Source organism: Mytilus galloprovincialis, chromosome 12 (genome assembly GCF_965363235.1).
Source record: "Mytilus galloprovincialis chromosome 12, xbMytGall1.hap1.1, whole genome shotgun sequence".
In the NCBI taxonomy this organism is placed as follows: Eukaryota; Metazoa; Mollusca; class Bivalvia; order Mytilida; family Mytilidae; genus Mytilus; species Mytilus galloprovincialis.
This window is the reverse complement of record NC_134849.1, coordinates 65,709,083-65,732,317: the sequence shown is the minus strand read 5'-3', so window position 1 is coordinate 65,732,317 and position 23,235 is coordinate 65,709,083. Positions and strand designations below refer to the sequence as shown.

General features: G+C 32.4%; 1 protein-coding gene across 1 annotated transcript in view; it reads left to right on the top strand.

Moving 5' to 3' along the window:
- Positions 1 to 23,235, top strand: part of LOC143054575 (uncharacterized) — a 138,455-nt gene that overhangs the window by 74,869 nt on the left and 40,351 nt on the right. The window contains exon 14 of the mRNA XM_076227596.1: positions 819 to 1,028. Coding sequence (XP_076083711.1) covers positions 819 to 1,028 — 210 coding nt within the window. The remainder of the gene's footprint in view (positions 1 to 818; positions 1,029 to 23,235) is intronic.

Here is a 23,235-nt window from a genome sequence, read left to right as displayed (position 1 = left end):
ATTAAATCTTTTACAAAATTCATTGATTACAAAAAAAAAAAGATGTGGTATGATTACCATGTTGAGACAACTCTCCACAAGAGACCAAAATGACTCAGAAACTAACAACTATAGGTCACTGTACGGTCTTCAACAACGAGCAAAGCCCATACTCAGCTTTAAAAGGCCCCGAAATGACGATGTAAATCTATTCAAACGAGAAAACTAGCGGCCTTATTTATGTACAAAAAATGAACGAAAACAAATACATGTATGTAACACATAAACAAACGACAACCACTAAATTACAGGCTCCTTACTTAAATGTTCATAACATACTAAATGAATGTTCATATTAGAATTGATAGAAAACCAAAAATTAGGAATTTTGGAAATGAAGGAGGAGGGATAAAAAAAAACATTTTCCTATCCCCAATAACCTACAACTTATGATACTTTTGCTGAAATTCTCCAGTCATTCAATATTTTACAAAATTCTTCCAACACTTTACATACTTTAAACTACGCTCTGAATGCCCGCAATTTCGCAGATGTGTTCTAGTATTATATAATTCAAAAGATATCTTATATGATTTTATGATTTATCATATACATTATAAGTTACCGTATATGATTTATCAGATATCTTATAGTTAAGATATACCAAATTATGAACTATTTTGGTATATCTTATCAAATTTTGAAGTGTTATTAAAAAGTAAAATAGCTTGTCATAAATATTACTATTAATAGTCACTATTCCTAAGGTGTAGCACAGATTTCGTAAATATCATTAGCCATACATTGATAATAGACAGTTTTGACATTTATATTTTCAGAGTCTTCTATGTTTGGCAGAGGAAGCTACGAATCATTTGACATGCGCTGCATGGTAACTGGCCAGTTCGCCGTTGGAAAATCAAGTCTAGTTAAGCTTTTAGTTGGGGACAGTGTTCCAGAAGGGCGACATGCGACTGATGGCATTTCCCTCGTTGAAGGTCGCTGTGGACTCGATATTGAGACCAGAAGTTGGATTATGATAGATCCAGGTAAGAATAAACATCAATATATATATATATGGATTCAAATTTATTGTTTTTCTACTGTTTTTAAGGAGCTGAGGTAGGCAATATTTAGTGTGTAAAGAAATGAACATGTTTAGTCAACCTTAACTCTAGATTCTGTGTGTGCCTGTCTGCAATTCAGTGGTTGTTGCTGGTTGCTATCTGTTTTTTCTGTTCAACATTAATTGTGTTGTAACTAATTTGGCTGATGCTAGTTAATGTCCAACCTAGCGGCATTATGCTTTTCCGTATGTGTATCTATTCATCCGTCCATATATAGGGGTGTGGTCAATGTTGAAGGCCGTACACTTACATGTAATTGTTTTAAACCTTGTCGATGGGACTTTGTTGAAAAGTTGTCTCATCTACAATCATGCCACGTTTTATTTCATAATGTTTCCTGGTTATGTCATTCTCATCGTTGACAGGTTTTTAATCCAACAGTGCATTCATTAAGACCCGGTACCCGGTACTTTTACCCACCTACGGAAGCGTCTGGTACCGGCAGAAAAAAATAAAAATACAAAAAAAAAATAATGTGTAAATTCCTTTGAAGATCGTTCAAATCTAATTTATTTCTTTCCTCAAGTGATAATCTCCGTGTACGTCGTTCATGTGTATGTTTATATGTGTCTTCGTCGAGGTCCGCGTTAAAGTATAGATCTATCTGCCAATTTAAGCACACCTCCAAAGTAGGAGAAGTGATAATTATAAACCACGTGTCTGTATCTGTATCGTAAGAGCGCTTTAAAATGGGACGATTTAGCAGTATATTTTCAAGCGGCAAATTGTTGATGAATTTAAACAACAACAACAATACTTATGTCTAATAAAAGGAAAGCAGCTTGTATCACAGATTATTTTATGAATAAAAGGTTTAATAAAGGTGAACATTATATGAAATTCAGAAAATCGTTAATTGTATCAAATCAGTTCGTTTCCCGTTGGACGTTGTCACTGATCTCCGTTTTCTCGATATGTGTTCTATGTTGTGATTTAAATGACTGCTGTCTTCAGGAAATTTTTAGTGTAAGACTTCGTGAAACAACCTGAAGTAACATAACTGTTACGTTTACAAAATATAATATCTGACGAGATTTTAGACTTTTAAAATTAAAAAAAAAAAACAGCTCTGAAGAAGTGGGAAAAAAAAAAACCCCAACATTTTTACTAACACAATCACCCCTTTATATAAGTTAAGTGAAAGTTAATACATGTTTTTTATCTGACCAGAACAATCATCACAGCACTTAGCGTATATCAAAAACGTTTGTTTGCTGTTTTGCATGAGAGCATGTTAATTTAATAATATATACTACAATGTTTGTAACTTATGAAATTTCTTTTACAGTATTGAACAAAATTAATTCAAAACATTTAATAAAAGTATAAAAACAAACAAAACATCTAAACAACATTTCACATGAAACCCCTGCATTATAGGTCATACATATTTTATAACTGATTACAAAATAATTATAAGCAATGTTTTTTCAGATAAATACTCAAGAAAAAAAACAATTCCATGTTAACTTACCAAAAATTGAAGCAAATATTACAGACTTTACCGTATTTTTTAAAGTAAAAAATTAAGGCTGAAATCCCTAAAATCCAGGAGCTTCCAGGAGGCTTTGCCCCCCTAGCCCCCCTACCAGGGCTAGCCCTGGACAAACTGGGGGCCTTACGCGGCCCCCAGACTCCTCACCGTTTGGGTTTGGTTCCCCCTATAATCTCAAAGGTACCTCCAGTCTAAAAAAATAATGAAACCCCTGATTCCATTAACCTTATTTTTCATGGTTCAATGATCAACTCTTACTTTTAATGCTAAAGTTGGTTTGAAGTCACTTTTGATGACTACCAGTATGTCATTTTGATATACACAGAGTAAAGTTCCTTTTAAAGTTTATTTATTCTGTATATTAAGTAGATCCCTACTGAAAATTTAATTGGGATTCCATTGAGATTTCAGAGGAATTCAGTGGAATTCCACTGTTACCATTGGAATTCCACTGGCATTCATTGGAATCATGAATTACAATGGAATTCCACTGTAAAAAAATATGCATCTTCTGGAATCTCAACAGAATTCCAATGAAATTCCGAAACAATGAAATTCCAATGGAAGAACAAGTAAATTTCTGCATGATCATAATTTTATTTTTCCAGTGGAATTTCCACAAAATAATTGCAACTAAAAAAAAATCATTCTGGTTATAAATTTAAATGTTCCTGGTAGTAACAAACTGATATCATACTGAATCAAGTCGTGCAAGAAGACCTATTATTACTATCATTCTGTAAAAAAATACCCATTCAGCTAGGGCACTTTGTGTAACCATGGTAATAATTATAACTTAAATAAATTAAATTCTTACTCTATATATATATATATGTATATGGACTTTAACAAAAAGCAATAATATGACTTAATCTAATATACATTGTAAGCTTGTTAAAGGGTGGCAAATAAGTTAGCTATATGGCATTATAAATAGTGCTATGTAGATTTATTGTAAGTATGAGTGACGACATAAAAAAATCAATGAAGGATAAAAAAATTAATTTAGGGGGGGAGGGGGGAGGTCAAAATTACTGCACGTTTTGTTTAATTGACATCAATCTTATATATCTTTATTGGTCAATCAATTTTTCCCAAATTAATGAACCTTAGTGAGCACGCTCACATACCCCACGTCCCCACATTGCCATTGGAGAAATTAAATAAGTGAAAGAAAAAAAATTGTATAAGAAAAATTAATTTCCGGCCAATATGCACATCTAAATAGTATGTCCTTATTATATACAAAGTTTCAAGAAATTCTGTTGTGTTGTTTCAGAGGAGTTGAGATGACAAACTATTGCAGAAGTACATTGAAGCAAATAAGTTCAAAGGGGAGTAACTCCTAGAAAAAAAATTGAATCGCAATATCCTGTCGAAATGCACAACTATAGTCGCCGTCAGCTGAAATTCGTAGCGGTTATCGGTAAAAATAATCTTAACTATCAATCGCGTTCACTCGAGATATAGTTTTTCACATTCCATTCATAAATCGCAAAAAGAAAAACCACTACTGACCTACCTTTTAAGTGATCGCACTGTAATAATCCTGACCTTCACTTTTTCATAGACGATTTTGTATGGTGGAATCAGCCATTGTTTTTACCGGAAGTGTTTCCGTGGAGTTCAATTTCATAAAATTTGCATAAAGCGCGGGAAACCTTATCACATCAATGAAAGGAACATTTCAGGAAACTGCGTACAGTGACGAATGTCATATGTAAACAAATGATCCTCATAGAAACGAAGATGGCGGAATAACAATGGAAAATATTCTGGAAAATGTGAAGGTCAGGATTATTACAGTGTGATCACTTAAGAGGTAGGTCAGTAGTGGTTTTTCTTTTTGCGATTTATGAATGGAATGTGAAAAACTATATCTCGAGTGAACGTGATTGATAGTTTAGATTATTTTTACCGATAACCGCTACGAATTTCAGCTGACGGCGACTATACATAGTATGTCCTTATTATCTGAAAAGGTTTCGTGAAATTCTGTTGTGTGGTTTGAAAGAAGTTGCGATGACAAACTGTTGCAGTAGTACATTGAAGCAAATAAGTTCAAAGGGGCGTAACTCCTAGAAAAAAAATGTGTGAAAATACTATATGAATTAACCTTATGTGTGTAAACTTTCTACTTGATCAGAAATTATAGAAAAAAGAAAAAAAGGGTATACAAAATGTCACTTTCCTAATTATGCTCTAGTGTATTTGGAGGACAACTAATAAAAGATAACTGCTCATTAATATCAATGAGAATACATTTCTTCTTCATACAAACAGCTGGAATAATTTTAATGTCTCCATATCGTTCAATTCTCTGTAGATGCTTGCAAAAACAAACATCTAACTGCTCCTTTAAAATTTCATTCTTGATGTCTCTCTGTATCTGTACATCCAAACTAAAGTTCACTGTTATTAATTCCTTTACAATAGCATAAAGTTCTCCAGCTTCCAAAAATGATAAAATAATTCCTTTTCCCTCTTCATTTCTATAAGCATAGCTTGCAATATAATCGCTTCTAGTTTTGGCATTTTGGTAATCTTTTGAATAATATGTGTTTCCGTCTAATGATAGTCTCCAAAAGAGATTTGGAGACTGTTCCTTCATGTGTTCTGCTAACAACTCATAGTATCTGTGGTTGTTTTTCAGTTGTGCCTTCCTCCCTAAAGCAGTGCAACCTTTTTGCAGTGTTTTTTCTTCTCTGAAATATAAACCAAAAGATGCCAGCCTTTCTGCCCTTTCAAGTTACACATTAAAAGTAAGGTAATATATAATACAGAACACAAATCCCAAATATAAATCTCATTTATAAAAACCAATCTCATTTAAATTAGATCTTTCACTTTGATGATTTAAAATCACATGTATGCAGAGTTCTATTTTCAAATGTAAATTTTAATTCAACAAATCATTTAAATTACATTTGATTTCAAATTGTCGTTAAGAAAATTTCATTTTTGAATTAAGTGATTTTTAAATTTTCTGTTTTTAATTGTTTTATTTACATTAGTTATTTCGGGCCTTATTATAGCTGACTATGCGGTATGGGCTTTGCTCACTGTTGAAGGCTAAATGGTGACCTATAGTAGTTAATTTCTGTGTCATTTTGTCACTTGAGGAGACTTGTCTCATAAGCTTTTTTTTTTACTATGAAACACATATCACAAAAGTCTGGTAAGCTTTACTTACTGAACAATTTTTGAACCAAGTTTGGCAAATAACTGTTTAGTTTTCACATCATCCACATGTTCTTGTAAGTTTTTCACTATGCCTGATAATGCCTTCGACATGCTGACAGCAAAACTAACCTGGAATACAATCGTTGACATGCAGTTAACTTGTTTGTTTATGAAAGAACTAATTTCGCTTTTCCAATTACAGAGTACTCTTATACTCCTGAGAATTTTTCTATTCTTTTAAAAATAATGTGACCATTTCATATGATATAAAACAAACTATATTTTATGCAAAAAAAAATTAATTTCCACAATGATAGTGCTGATTTTAATGAAAATAGAAACCAATTTATTTTGATCCAGCATGGCCATCACCATTTTTGACATTCTAGATACCATTTCAATTTCACTTCGATGAATAAAAATAATCATGATTCAATCCCATATTACATATACCTGTTTATTTATGTGGGAGGTTCCATGCACCATCTGTTTGATAAAAGAGTTCATAGATTCAAATCCAAAGCAAGAGTATCCAAAGAGTGGTCCATACATTCTAACAAAGTATGCTAGATGTCTTATCAAGTGAACATTCATTGTTTGTGACACATCACCTAAAAACCATAAAAATAGATCTTCATTACATCAGCTTAGTTATAATATTAAAATGGAGAATGTGTCTATGAGACACAGATGATATATGCAACAATCCATGAGTTAAGTTATACTATGAATAATTAAGTCCTACTTGTCTGAGTTTCAGTTATTCATCCTATTGGTGGTTAATAGGCACCATTTAACAGAACAGTAGAAAGATTTATTCACTGTGTTTAAATTATTAATTTGAATAAACAGTTTATAATCATAGAACGTATAAATACACGAATAACAATAGAATGTACAAAAGTATGCAATAACTACCATATATCTTTGGATACACCATACAAAATTTATTCAACAGACTTTCAGCAATGACAACATCCTCAACAGACAAATCATCTCTTACTAAGGTAGTTACCCCTGTTACAAACAAGAGGTAGTGCACATACACTTCTGATTTCAGCACTTTGTACAGAAGTGGAACAGAAAAATGTATTAACCATTCTCTGCATTCAGAAGCTGAAATAAAAAAAAAAATATTATAACACTCTAAACACCAACACATGTTAAGTACAGTCCTAAAGAGTTACAAATAAACATGTATATAGTGAGCTTAATGATGAACATAAAAAATGAAAGGCTCAGGTATAGGGTATTTAAAAAAGAGGAGCGAAAGACACCAAAGGAACATTCAATCTTATAAGTAAAACTAGAGGCTCTTAAGAGCCTGTATCTCTCACCTGACTCTACTTGGGTTTTTAAAATCAAATAAAAACAGATAAAATTTGACTACAAAGTAACAACACTTTCGATTCTCAAAAGGAAAGGACTATTCATGCTATGTTTGATTTCATTCAATTCCATGGTTCTCTAAAAGAAGACTTTTGTATGCATTTCCCGTAGCGTCCTATGTTAAACTAAGTCCCCCGCTGGCGGCCATCTTGGATGATGGATCGGCTACAAAGTAACAACACTTGGTCAACACCTCATCAAGAACATTCATGCCATGTTTGGTTTCATTCCATTCAGTGGTTCTCTAGAAGAAGTCATTTGTATGCATTTCCCATAGGGTCCTATGTTAAACTTAGTCCCCCGCTGGCGGCCATCTTGGATGATGGATCGGCTACAAAGTAACAACACTTGGTCAGCACCTCATAAGGAACATTCATGCTATGTATGGTTTCATTCCATTCAGTGGTTCTCTAGAAGAAGTTAAAAATGTAAAATGTTAACGACGACGACGATGACAGACAACAGACGACGAACGCCAAGTGACGAGACTTTCGGCCAGATGAGCTAAAAATAACCTGACAAAGCCATGACTAAAAAAGAAACAGATAAACAGACAAACAACAGAACACAAAATACCACACAGAAAACTAAAGACTGAGAAACACTAATCCCACCAAAAACTGGTATGATCTCAGGTCTTTGTACATGTATGTGCCAGTCAGGAGCCTGCAATTTAGTGAAATTAGTGATTTTTCAAATTTTCTGTTTTTAATTGTTTAATTTACATTAGTTACTTCAAGCCCATTATAGCTGACTATGTGGTATGCTCACTGTTGAAGGCTAAATGGTGACCTATAGTAGTTAATTTCTGTGTCATTTTGTCACTTGAGGAGACTTGTCTCATAAGCTTTATTATAAATTGTTGTCTGTTGCTGTATAATTCAAATATACCTTTCCAGTGTGCATGATCTGCAATTGTTCTCTGCCTTCTAGAAACAAAGTCAGGAATTTGTATCTTTAAAAATCGTTTGTCAAGTAAGGCAATCTGAAAAATCCATTTTATCAGATCAAAACAACATTTCTCTCATACATTCATTCCCCAAATTCTAAAACGATATAGAGTTATCCTTTTCCTGAATGTATGAATTTTTTTTCAATCATTGTGTGGTTCTTTTGATATATATTTTTTATGGGTCAGAATTCCACCTTGACATTAAATTTTCTTACTTTCTTAATTTTAACCATGGTAACATGAACAAAAAATAAATGAATATATATAAAAAATAAAGGCCAACAATAGGATGATAGGTCTGCAATACAGTGAGAAAATGTAAATGAACTAAAATTAAAAATCATACAAGACTAAGACCAGAAGCTCCTGACTTAAACATGAAAAATTGCCGCGGGAGTTAAACATATGTTCTGCAGAATCTCAACACTCCCAATATACATGTTAAGAGTATAGAAACATGATAAATACATGTACCTGGTTTCCAATATAAAAACTTTTGTCTTTGTTTTTTGCATCAAACCATAATTTCATTAGAGTTTTGGTAACACCAAGCAACACTGAATGCATCCAATCAATTGCCAATGCTTTTGGGAGATCCAGATATTTTAGCATCATAAGTGAAGACGCACCTTTAATACCATTTACCTAAAAATTAAACAAGTTTCACTAGAGAAAAATCACATATAACAGGTTAATTAACATAATTATTCAAATTAATCAGCTATATTATTTTTAATATTAAGTTTAATCAAACAAATTAAGGCATTTATCATGTAATATCTATAAAAATCAGCAATGGTCTTGCTCAACATAAAACAAGAGGCTCTCAAGAGCCTGAATCGCTCACCTTAATTCTTTTGGTTAAATCTCTCATCAATGATTATTTTGGCTTTTCAATTTATTTAAATGATTTTTGGATCGTCCTATTTTCTTCAAAAGCCAAAAAAAATAATCATTTTCTCCTATGTTCTATTTTAGCCATAGGAGTTATGTTTCTTGACATACAAGGAAATAAAATATAAAATTTATACTAGATACTCTGAAACTCATTTAGCCTAAGTTTGGCTGAAATTGATACAGCAGTTTCAAAGGAGAAGATTTTTTAAAGTAAGTCAACATGATGAACAAATTGTGAAAAAAGTCTTTAAAGGGCAATAACTCCTTAAGGGGTCAATTGACAATTTTGGTCAAATTGACTTAATTGAAGATCTTACTTTGCTGAACATTATTGCTGTTTACAGTTTATTTCTATCTATAATTATATTCAAGATAATAAACAAAAACAGCAAAATTTCCTTAAAATTATCAATTCAGGGGCAGCAACCCAACAACAGGTTGTCTGATTCATCTGAAAATTTCAGGGCAGATAGATCTTGACCTGATAAACAATATTACCCAACGTCAGATTTGCTCTAAATGCTTTGGTATTTGAGTTATAAGCCAAAAACTGCATTTGACCCCTATGTTCTATTTTTAGCAATGGCAACCATGTTTGTTGATAAATCATAACTTCATATACAATTTACAAACTAGATACCCTAAGGAACATTCAATTAAAGTTTGGAAGTATTTGGCCCAGTAGTTTCAGAGGAGAAGATTTTTGTAAAAGATTACTAAGATTTACGAAAAATGGTTAAAAATTGACTATAAAGGGCAATAACTCCTAAAGGGGTCAACTGACCATTTCCGTCATGTTGACTTATTTGTAAATCTTACTTTGCTGAACATTATTCCTGTTTACAGTTTATCTCTATCTATAATAATATTCAAGATAATAACCAAAAACAGCAAAATTTCCTTAAAATTACCAATTCAGGGGCAGCAACCCAACAACGGGTTGTCTGATACATCTGAAAATTTCAGGGCAGATAGATCTTGACCTGATAAACAATATTATCCCATGTCAGATTTGCTCTAAATGCTTTGGTTTTTGAGTTATAAGCCAAAAACTGCATTTGACCCCTATGTTCTATTTTTAGCAATGGCGACCATGTTTGTTGATAGATCAAAACTTCGGATACAATTTATAAATTAGATACCCTAAGGAACATTCAGTTAAAGTTTGAAAGTATTTGGCTCAGTAGTTTCAGAGGAGAAGATTCTTGAAATAGTTTACGACGACAGACGACGACGGACGCCAAGTGATGGCATAAGCTCACTTGTCCCTTCGGGACAGGTGAGCTAAAAAATGAAAAAATGTACAAAAAAAAACAACATACAGCATTTACTTCTTCTACAGCTCTGCTTGCATCATTCACCATGGACTGATGTGTTCTAATAACTGAATCTTTATTAAAAGGGTAATATCTCAGCATTGGTTGACCAGGACGTGAAGTTCCTTCGTCGAGGCATACACTGCAACTTGATTTTCCATTGAACTGCTTCATATTTGAAACTATTGCTCTAGCTGGTAAATCCACAGAAACTATCAGCAACTTGGCTCTAACCAAAATAACTCCTTTTGATGTATCTACTTGCATTCCTAAATAAAATTGTATTCAATAATAAAAAAAGATAAAAGCATACATGTACATAGTATAGTCAAAACTTTGAATAGTGTTTGCATCTGTACTAGTATTGATTTTTTTTAAACATTTAAACAGGACTTATTTTATATATAATTTAAGATTCTTTGCAATATAGAGCTGTCCTGATCTACTTTGTTGGCATTTGCATTGGTTTTTATCTAAAAATATGTTGACAATCATGACAATTTAAGTTTTGCATGATCATTTGAATAAGTGGATTGTAGCTTTCTGGTGTACCCTACTTCATATTATTTTTAATGATAGTATTCCAAGAGACCAAGACAAGGCTTTATACATTTAGATTGGTACCTTTTTCATTGAGTTCATTCAAAGTAGTCATCATAGGCTGTAAATAGGTGACCATATTTGGTTTTTCTGTCTGACAATGCAGATAACATGGAATAAGGTATTTCCTGCTGTACCTGTAAAAATATTGTGTGACATGTATTATGACTATATACCGGTTTGTACACAATCGGAACTCAGTCTTTCTGGTTGCATGAAGAAATATAAGTTAAATATCCTATATTTATAAAATATATAATATGAAAAATCAGCGCGAACGGACCTAGGGCGAACAAGAAGCAGAGCGAACTGGTACTAGGGTGAACGAGAATCAGAGTGAACGAACCTGGATTCCATGAGTATAGCTCGATACATGTAAAAGATAGCAGGCATAAAAAAACAATGTACATTTATATACAACTAAACATATTTTTACAACTAAAGTAAGTGACTTGAATAAAACTTATATACATTTGTACTTGTTACATTGTAGCTATAGTATGCACATATTTACTTTTGCAAGCAGATGTAGTATAAAAAATAAGAAATTGCTTAAATCATGTAAAGAAATATTGAATAATTCATCTACTGTTTAAACAAAATTAATAATATCCAATTAGGTGCTTAATTTAGTATCAAGAATCATTTATGCTACCTAAGTTTCACTGGAAGCTCGTTCACTGCAATGTACACTGGCCACAGACTTCCTTTTTTAGACGATGAAAATAATGCTACACCATCAGTATTCATGGTCAATGTTAAATTGAGGCCTTCATCTGTTGCTTGTGCCATTGTTTCTTTATATCTACTTCCTTGCACTATATCTGTTAAGCCAGGCTCTTTAGTTTTTTCCTGCTGTTTCTGGACCAGTTTAATGAAATTTTCCTCTGAAAATATGTTAACCAGATTGTATACATTGTTTTGAACACAGTGTAATTAAAAAGGTACAAAAAAACAAATGTATTAAAATATAACTAAAAAATGTATGCAGTTATATATAATTTGAGAATTTACAGATGAGGGGCCTGATGGGGGGTGGGGGGCGTGTCTCATCATGATTCACTAGTTGATTTTTTTGTCAGTCACGATTCACAGAAAATAAATTTCCATGATTACAGATCACGAAAATATAAAAAGAGAAAAAAATCTGTAGAAAAACGGTTCACGATAGCGAAAATGCGCCGATCACAAAGAACGAAAATAACTCATCAGGCCCCTCACAGATCCTTCACGTGAACATAAGATATTATGTAATAAAAAAACTCATTGATTATTAAAATTTCTTGAACTGTTCTGGAAAAGTATAAAGATATTAGTTAATCATAGTAAAAACATACCTCCACACAATTTCTTCAGTTGTTCCATTGCCAAATTAAAGAAAAACTCTGCACCAGGACCAGACAATATTTTTACAGAATTGATTATTAATGCAGGAGACTCACTCATATCAACCTTATTACACATTTTCAACAAATCAATAGAAGAAGGAAGAATACCAATTCAATGGAAAAGGGCAAATGTAAAATTTTTAAAAAAAGCAGGTAAATCTAATTATAATCATCCATCTTCATACAGACCAATTAGTTTAACCAGCGTTTTGGGAAAAACCATGGAACGAATAATCACTACCAGAGTTGAATGCTATGTGGAATCTGAAAATATTTTAGACATAGAACAGGAAGGTTTCAGACATTTTAGATCTACAACTAATGCACTATTAAATTTAACACAATCTATACTGGATGGATTTAATTTAGATAATTTTACGTTAGCAGTTCTAATTGATTTCGAAAAGGCTTATGACAGTGTTTGGAGAGAAGGTTTATTGGTAAAATTACACCAATATGGAATTAAAGGAAAAATATGGAAATGGATACAGGCTTTTCTAAATGAAAGGTACTCCAGATGTATAGTAAATAAACACGAAGGACAATGGTGTAGGACTGAAACTGGTCTACCACAAGGGTCAGTTATTTCACCAATACTTTTTAATATCTTTGTAATTGACCTTTTTGAAAAAGTAAAGGCGGGAAAATGCAAATTTGCTGATGACAGTACCTTTTGGAATACTGGTAACGATTTAGAGGAAATAAGATTAAAAACTCAAGATGAATTAAATACAATCATGAATTGGAGCAAAAAATGGAGAATAAATATTAATACAAATAAAACAGAATACTGTATTTTTTCAAGAAATAAAAAGCATCCAGGAACAGTACACCTTGTGTTAGGAAACCAACCAATTAAATACAATCCTAATCCAAAATTATTAGGAGTTACATTGGATGAAAAACTTACCTTTAGTGAACATATCAACATCATAGAAAAAAAAGCTGGAAAATCACTCGGAATATTAAGAGAAATAAAAGGAATAGGTAACATAAAAACTAAATTTCTTATTCAAGTCTACAACAGTATTATAGGTTCCATTTTTCTTTACGCAAGCTGTATTTGGCAAACAGGGAAAGAAGAACACTTAAAAAAATTAAATGCCATCCAAAGAAAGGGCTTATCTATTTGTCTAGGAGTTTCTGCAACGGCCAGTTTAGAAGTCTTACAAGTTATGGCAGGAGTTTTGCCATTAGATCTTAGAAGAGAAGAAATGGCTATTAGAGATATTGCAAGACTAAATTCTTATTCAACCAAAATCCCTATCAGAAACAAAATAGATGAATGGAAAAACAAAGAAACAGTGGACAAGTTCATATCACCTTTAGGCTTAATGTTACAACAAGCAAAAAACATGAAAGAAGAAACAGATATCAGTATTGATGACATAGAACCAGAATATCAATTTCAAGGTCTACAAGCATCAAAATCTCCACCAGAATATTGGCGTACTCTTGGTTCCTCAAAAAACAGAACTAAAGAACAAGAAATCACAGGAAAAAATTTAATATTAAACAAACTTAACACAGTATCTCCATCAACAGTTGTTGCTTTTACAGACGGTTCTTGCCAATCCAACCCAGGACCTTGTGGAGCAGGTGCAATTGTAATCTTCAACAATAAAGAAATTGAACTTAAACAACCAGTTTCAAAAAGGGGTTCAATTCTTTTGGCAGAGCTGGTTGCAATAAAATTAGTATTAGATTATGTAAGCAGAATTGAAAACAAAACATTAATTGAAGAAGTAAAAATATTTTCGGACAGTCAAACAGCAATTGGAATTTTAACATTAAATTGGAAAATTGAAAATAACAGATCCACTTCACATGAAATTATTTCCCTTATTAAATGTATCCAAAAACACCATGGAATAAGAATTAATTTTGATTGGACCCCAGGACATGCAGATGTTAGAGGAAATGAAATAGCTGATAAACTAGCTAAAGAGGCAGCTAAAGAGGCAAATCAAATTCAGAAAGATACCCATATTACAGTAACTAAACAAGATATTAAAACAGCAGCAAGAATTTTAGTAAATAAAAAGTGGCAACATAGATGGGATAATAGTGATACAGGAAGATTTTATTATAACTTTCATCAGACTGTCAGCAATAAATCGACATTTAATTATCCAGATCACAAAACAGCAAAAATTATTAGAAATTTAAGATCCGGATACTACCTAAAAAATTATCAAAACAAAATCAATCAAAATATAGACCCAAAGTGTGAATGCGGTCAATTAGAAACTGTGGAACATTATTTACTATTTTGTGAAAATTATGAAGAGGCAAGACAGAAACTTATACATGAGATATACTTCAACACAGGATCGTTACACATTGATTTGGAACTTTTATTGTCAATAGAAAAAAACGACAATGTCTACGTCTCTAATGAAACACTAATGCGATTGTTGGGTGACTTTATTTGCGAGTCGCGCCGGTTTGATTAATGTAATGTTAGATTTTTTTTGATTTTTTTTCTTTCTTTTCCTTTAAATTTTCATGTTAATTAATAAATGTAGATATATTTTTTAATTTTTGGAAAAATATGTTAAGCACAGTTGCCACCTAATAGTATGTATTTTAAAGTACAAGTGAGTTGTTTACCAGAGTGAAATATAAATACACGCGAGATTTAAATAATTACAAGGGAGACAATCCAGTGTCAACAGCGACACCTACAGAATACAGAATACAGTTGTTCCTTCATATTCAAATCATAGAATTCCAAGGCATGTGCTTTATTTCTTTGACAAACATTATTTTGGCATACTTCATTCTCATTTAATGGCTTCTGGCAGCTTTCACAATAAAAATGTACAATAGGGTCACTAAAATCAAGTTTTTTCTTCAACAGTTCTTTAACCTTGTATACTGAGGTTGTGAAGTTGGCAGATTCTGGTAAAAGAGCAGATATAATTTGCAGAAGCTCTTCAAATCCATCTTTGGATAGAGATTGCTTTGTAACATACAACATTATTATTGAATACACTGCAAATTTGCTGAGTCTACAACCATCATACAATGGTTTAGCAAGATCTTCATCAAGTTCATTTTCAGAGGATAAACTTGCATCAGATTCACTATCACTGATATCATCAGATGAATGACTATCAGGTTCACTATTTTCTACATCACTATTACTAGAAGAACTACAGCTAGTACTAATGCTAGTTGTTAATGCATCGGAATTAGACATTGGCGATACTGATAGAGAATGTGATGGACTGTGAATCGCCAAATGCAATGGTTCTGATTCCTCGGAAATCGAGTTTTCATTTTCTGCTATTGCACCGGGGATTATATTACCAATACCTTCTTCGTCTGTTGTTATGTCCATTTCTGTCTCACGTGTAGTTTGTGACGCCCCATGGCCAGTTCTACGATTTCGTGTAATTTTTGTTGAGGTTTTCGGTAAACGTTTTTCTGGCGAAATGCGATGATATCGAGCACGACGCTTCGAAAACCCATCGGCGATAGAATTTTTATACTTTTTTTTCTGCGGCGTATGGTAATCTTCTAAATCTGACAAGGAATCATATGGAGATTCTACATCTGACGGAGACGAAATTGAACTTTCCGCCATTCCATGAACAGACATAAATTTACCCAATAACTGATAAAACGGAGTTGATTCTATCTTGGTCTGTTATGAGTGTAAAGTCTCTTTACGGATATAAATCTTCTATATGACATGAAAAGCATATAAAATTTATTTGTACTATTTCTGAAGTGTAATAAATTCCAATTATATGTGTCGACTTTGTGAATTTCGTTTTGCTAAAATTCGCAATTAGTTTCGTATTTATAAAAATATTTCAAAAAAATAAATTATATAGCAAAGTATTCATTTTTTGTAACTAAAAAAAGTTTTTAATGTTTATAAGAACACTTATTTTAAGTCAACTCTTTGTTTTTAATTATACTTCATCATATATATATATTCGAAAAGAAACAGCGGATTTTTCCCGCCTTACCGTTCCCGCTTTTGAAATTTAACATTGTGGAAGACATGGAAGAAGAACGGAAATTATATGCTATATTCGATTGGGTTGATGGGTATTCTGTTCAGACACTAACATTAATTGTTAAACCGAGGAAAGATATAGGAGACTACGAGGAAGGAGAACGTGTCCAGGCCAAGTGCCATGGGCATCCTGGATTACACTGGGGCACTCTGGCAGCGATAGATGGTAAGGGTACATTTGTATGTCTACTCATATTTGTTTTGTAATTAGTAAAACAAATTATTACGTTTTTTTTCTTTTTGTTTATGAGTGTAAATATGAGCGAACTAAAAAAAACAGGGGTACCTATAGTCTAGATAATCATGCCGTCTTCTGAGGGTATTTTTATATTTGGATTTTTTTAGTTCCCTCATTAGGGCGTCCAAAAAAATTTATAAAATAGCCGTCCAAGGTGTCATAATTATTTGGACTAGGGTACCTAATTCGCCCAGTGTACCCCCTTTTATTTTGTCAATATAAATGATGATTGGAAATTTTCTTGTGCAGTTTAGGGATTGACCATTTAACTTGCAGGAGGGGGGGCATGGTTTTTTCGTAAATAAATATTTTTTTTCTGAATTTTGAGAAAATAAATAATTTGGCCAGCAAGGGGTCCGTCCCTTAGAGAAGTTTAGTTCAAGGATAGTGCTCTTCACGGTTAGTTCGGCCTAGTCCAAATAATTATGACGTCTTGAAAGGCTATTATAATTTTTTTCTTTGACGCCTTACTTCAAGACGTCATAATTATTTGGACTAAGTTCGGCCATAATTCGGATAGGGGCAGATTTTCATAATAGAGGTAAAAAATGGTGTGAAAAATACGGGAAAACATCATTAAAACAGAGCTGTTGCTTGAAAACACACAGAGGATTTCCCACACTTTCATACTATTTCCACCTTCTTCCAAAAAATATGCTCCCTATCCAATATGGCCGAACTAACCGTCAAGAGCCCTATTGAGCTCTGTTTATATTAGACTTTTAATGCAAATTTAAGCACGGATGCAATTTGGGTACTCCTCATTTCAGAATCATTTATGGTTTGGAGGTCAGTTTAGACCAATTTTTCCATGGTTCCTTAAGGATTAAAAATCAAATTGGTGTACCTATATATATTAAAGAAGGACACAGCTACAAAATAACACAGAATGGACATTTTTGTCTTTACCTTAAAAAAATGTTGGTGAAAAAACTGTCAAAATAGGTGCAATTTGGGTACCGTCACGTTATATATGTTAAAAACAATAATTATGAAGATGTAAAATATTTATTATCCATTGAATTAATTTGAACTGATTTTAATTTTATTCCTCTTTTACAGGTGATAAAATATGGTTAAATTTAAAGGCACAAGGCACAAGACCAATCATAGATGAAAGGTATATATATAATATTCCCTACCGAGAGTGGATCCAGGAATCACAAAAGGGGGCATAGAGTAATTTATATCAATTAAGTCTTTTTTTTGGGGGGGAAGGGGGGGCTCAAATCACGTAAAATAAGAAAAAAAAATCAAGAAAAAGGGGGCCACCCCCATCTCCACCCCCGGAATCTGCCAATGCTTACAAATGTTAAAGTTATCTAAAATTAACTGTTTTGACACATTTATTATAACTTCTTCTTTCAAATTTAAGACTTATATATATTAAGAAGATTTAGCTATGTTAAAAATATTCAATCTACCATTTTCTACACAAAAGCCTGTACCAAGTCAGGAATATTAGTTCTAATAACTTTTTTTCAGGACTAACATTGATGGAAAAGACACTTCTGCAGAACAAAAGGTATTTGGTTAACAGTCTATAAGGAGATATTGGAAGATGTGATATGAGTGCCAGTGAGACAACTCTATCTGAGTAACAATTTATAAAAGTAATCCATTATAGGTCCAGGTATGGCCTTAAGGAGGCTCGAGGGTATAAAAATTTCAGAAAAAAATTGAACATTTGTTTTTCATTACAAATTTTATTTGTTACCTTTTGTAGTTGTTATTTTATCATATGGTACAAAAATCATTCAAAACAATCAATTCGTGTTGGCCCCAGATGACTTTAAAAATGTATGCATCATTGAAAAAGTTCCAAATTATCTACCTTTGGTGGAAAATGCCATTTCTTGGCTTTAAAATTGAAATATCTTTTTCAACTCATCAGTGACCTATTTTTTTTAATATAATTTCCATATAAGCTGTACTTAAACTAAATTATTGTAAAATTTGAGCAATTTCTGTAATTAATTTCTTTTTTTATTTCGATATTAACTTTATTTCTCCTATTACTTCAACAGGAAAAACCCACTTTTACAAAAATGTATGCTTCTTTTGAAGGCAGATTGTGAGCGCAAATGAACGGTGACCCCACTTTTTTATTTTATTTTTCTATTAACTTTAACATAAAGTTCATTTATACAAAAAAATAGAGAAATCCTATATAAATGATTTAGACCCGCAAACCCCCTTAAAGGTTTATTATTTCAGTTATATGTATAAATAGTGGCAACCTGGAAAAATTGGCAATGTGGTTATTTTCTGTTATTTTTGCTACTATTTAAAGTCATAATAATTGCTGATAAAGCATACACTACAGCAGAAAGAATTCATTGGATCATATTCTCTATTAAATGCCAAAAGAATACATCATACATGCATGAAAACAGTATATAAATTGATAAACAGTGCAATGTAAATCATTTTGCTGAATTAAATTATTCACTACATTCTTGGTACAAAGTTATGCTTTTATATTTTGATCTTTTCTGTATTGCAGGATGAGTCCAGAAATGAAATATCAAATACTAAAAAAAGGAAAATCAACAAGAAGATAGAAGTTGAAGCAGAAAAAAGCTCGTCATCATCTAAAGAAGAAGTAGAACAAGAAGCAGATGTAGATATGGCGGTCATATTACCTCCCAAAAAAAAAGGGAAAACAGTTAAAATGATAGATGAGGTACATCAATGTTTCAATTTACCATAAAAAAAATTGTTAAAGGAGTAGGTCCAGTAAGACCCCTTTTTGGCCCCAAAATATAGCAGTTTTACAAAATTGTTAAAATGTTAACTTTTAGTCATTTATTGGATAGTAGAAAGGTTCTGTTACATAAATATGGGCTCTTTTTGACAATACAATGCACATATATTGAGAACTAGCACCATTAATTCATGCTAAATTACTGAAATCTTCACAATCCCAGCATTTTAGTTAAATTTTAGACGGTTTCCGTGTAAAACGAAAGTGGCCGCATTCGTGTTCATCCAAAATATTGAAATGGAAGTTGTATTTGATGATAATACATCACATATATAAAGATTGAGGATGAACACGGATGCGGCCACTTTCGTTTTTGACAAAAACCATCTGAAAAGTGACATTTTTTCGCATATTTGGTAAATTTCTCATATTTGAGCCTGAATCGGATCGTTTTTAATGACTAAATAAGTTAAAATCTTTCACATAAATTAATGGCATCATATGAAATAGACACTTAAGTGTTTAAAAAGTGGTCAAAATCTTTCGTCAGATGAAACTGAAATTTGAGGCCAAAATCGGTCCTTACCTACTCCTTTGCACAAAAAAAATTTGTCGCACCACTTCAATAAATCCGACTAGAAAAAAAAACCATGCCCCCCCCTGCAAGTTAAATGGTCTGTCCCTTAGAGAAGTTTAGTTCAAGGATAGGGCTCTTCACGGTTAGTTCGGCCATATTGGATAGGGGGCAGATTTTCATAATGGAGGTAAAAATGGTGTGAAAAATACGGGAAAACATCATTAAAACAGAGCTGTTGCTTGGAAACACACAGAGGATTTCCCACACTTTCATGCATGAAAACAGTATATAAATTGATAAACAATGTAAATCATTTTGCTGAATTAAATTATTCACTACATTCTTGGTACAAAGTTATGCTTTTATATTTTGATCTTTTCTGTATTGCAGGATGAGTCCAGAAATGAAATATCAAATACCAAAAAAAGGAAAATCAACAAGAGGATAGAATTTGAAGGAGAAAAAAACTCGTCATCATCTGAAGAAGAAGTAGAACAAGAAGCAGATGGAGATATGGCGGTCATATTACCTCCAAAAAAAAAGGGAAAAACAGTTAAAATGATAGATGAGGTACATCAATGTTTCAATTTACCAGAATCCTGAAAATGTATAATAGAATTCTCAAAATAAACAGTCATCACAGATGACTTTAAAAAATGTGTTAGGCAACCTTAAACTTTGCAATTGACCCTAGTATTATGGCCAGGCATTACAATATTTTATCACATGAGAATGGAGCTTAAATTCTGGTATGGTAATTTACCGATACTGCAAATTTTGTTATATTAAATAGAAGCTGTAAACATGTCTCTTGTAAATGATTATAAACTTGTTTTCATTCATTGACATTTAAAATGATAACACCTTTAAAGAGTATAAAATTATTATGATCATGTGATTGACGTAATCAGAGAAGATCAAAATATGTATGCTTACTTACTTTACATTCTTGTATTTATTTACTGATTTTAATTGAAACTTTGTGATTCATATTTTTTTCACTCAAATTAGGGGAAGAAAGCCAAGGCAGAGGCTAGCAAAAATAAGAGGGAAGTAAATCATGAGAGACTGAAGGTTTTGGGAAGTTTATCAAAGGACATTTTGGATAAGCCCGAGATAAAAACATGCTGTAATCCAGAAATCTTCCAAAGAATAGAGAATAAGGTATGTAGGCTGTTCTCATTTTAGCTCACCTTTCCTAAAAGGAAATGTGAGCTTTTCTCATCACTTGGCGTCCGTCGTCGTCGTTAACAATTTTTAACCGGATTTTTGTGACAAAAATGTCGGTTATTGATTTGGGGATGTACGTAATTTGTTTTGGGCTGCCATTTTCCCTCAAATTTTACACTTGCTCGGATTTCAATGATATTTGGTTCAATGAGTAAACATGGTATTCTGAGTTGGATGGTGATGACGAAAATTTGTTCTGGGAGGCCATTTTTTAAATGACTGCCATTTTCGGCCCAATTTTTACACTTGCTTGGATTTCAACAATATTTTGTTTTTAAACTAAATATAAGTATCCTTAGTTAAGTGGTGATGATGAGAATGTTGTATAACCATGATTAAACTTCATAATATGTTTTTTAGCCCAATTTACAACAAACATTAATATATGAATTTAGTTTATTGGGCATTGTTTACCAGGTGAACGATTCATGCTCTTGAGAGCCTCTTGTTATACAATGGACAAAATTTCATGTGAGATTTCCTTTACTTAAAGTTAGCAATGTTAGTGAATGGACTTTTTAAAAAATGTAAATGGATGGATATAAGATCAATTTCTTTGAAATTATGTCGAGGATATAACCACAAATTATATAATGCTCAGATAAAAAATAAATCATAAAGATACACGTTTTTTGCCTTGTAAAATATCACATACTTTATTACTATATAAACTGAATTACCTATCGCAATGATATATATTATTGTTTTAGTATTTGCTTAGTTTCAGAGAAATTGCTACATATAGGCATTGTAAAATGGCTGTTATTAAAATAACCTAAGATCTATTTAAAATTTAGATGTTCCAACCAAGCCTGGTTATATTATTAAACTTGAGTGTTGTATTTTTTTTCAGGTAGACCAGATTCTTTGTTTGGTGGAGTCACTTGCAGAATGCAAGTATTGTTTAAAGAAGGCATATAAGGTATATTTTTTAAATCAAGGTTTACATGCATGTTTAGACGTGTACTGTCATTTTTTTAAAAGCCAATTACAATGTAGACAGCATTTAAAAATGTATTGATAAATAAACATGCAGGGCTTTCAAAAGAAGGCAGTAGGCGGCGATTTTCTCCATCTACTTGAAGGAAATCCGCTGCCTACTTTGCTCAAAAGTATAAAATTAAAAAATCAATCAAAATGACTGAAGGGGGAATTTACGCTGTTGACACAACAAAGGGGGATTTCTGATAAAGCGTGGTTTCTATTTATAACCTTTAGACATGTACTAATAGTTGTTAATGTTTGTGTCATTTTGGTCTTTTGTGGATAGTTGTCTCATTGGCAATCATACCACATCTTCTTTTTTATATTTCCCTATCTATATGAAATGACCCAAGTAGTCAAGAACGCCTCGGCTAGAATTGCTGTCAACAAGAGCAAGGCAAAAACTACTGAAAGTAGAAATAGGCTAAGGCACCCAAACACCGTTCGTAAAGAAATTCCTGATTGGTCGATTTACTATTGGTGTAATTAAAAGGGGTGAATAAATGAATGAAAAAAGGAAACGTAAACAAAGTGACATCAGTCATTGGATAAGGAAAATACAAAAACAAGGTGCTTTATCTATACTATTAAACGAGAAGACCTCACTTCTCCTTCCACAATAAATTAATCATCATGCCTCTGTGTCCTATAGGTAACATTTATAGTCGCATTTGTCATCCATTCTTATGATCATTCAGTTTGGGTTATTTTGGGATAAAAATGAAAAAGAATGCGTCCAGATATTTTCCCGTCGTTGGACCAAACTTAGTCAGATTAGACTTCCGTTTTTACTTTGAACATACAAAGACTATGAATAAAGTACATAAATTTGCTAGCATGTATCATCCTTGCTTAACGTGTTTAGGTTATTTTAGAAGGAAAATGAAAATAAATAATATTTGCTATTTACTATCAATTTATTTACAGTGGTGGATCCAGAACTTTTCATAAGGGAGGGGGGCACCGACTGACCAAAAAGAGGGTGGCGTTCCTGTCGTGCTTCAGTGATTCCCCATAAAATCAATAATTTTTTTCAACGAAATGGGGGTGGGGGAAGGAAAATAGGGGGAGGTAAAAAAAATGTGCCAAGTCCCTAAGTACTTTTGACTTTTGATACCTCGATCTCCTGAAATTCTCCAG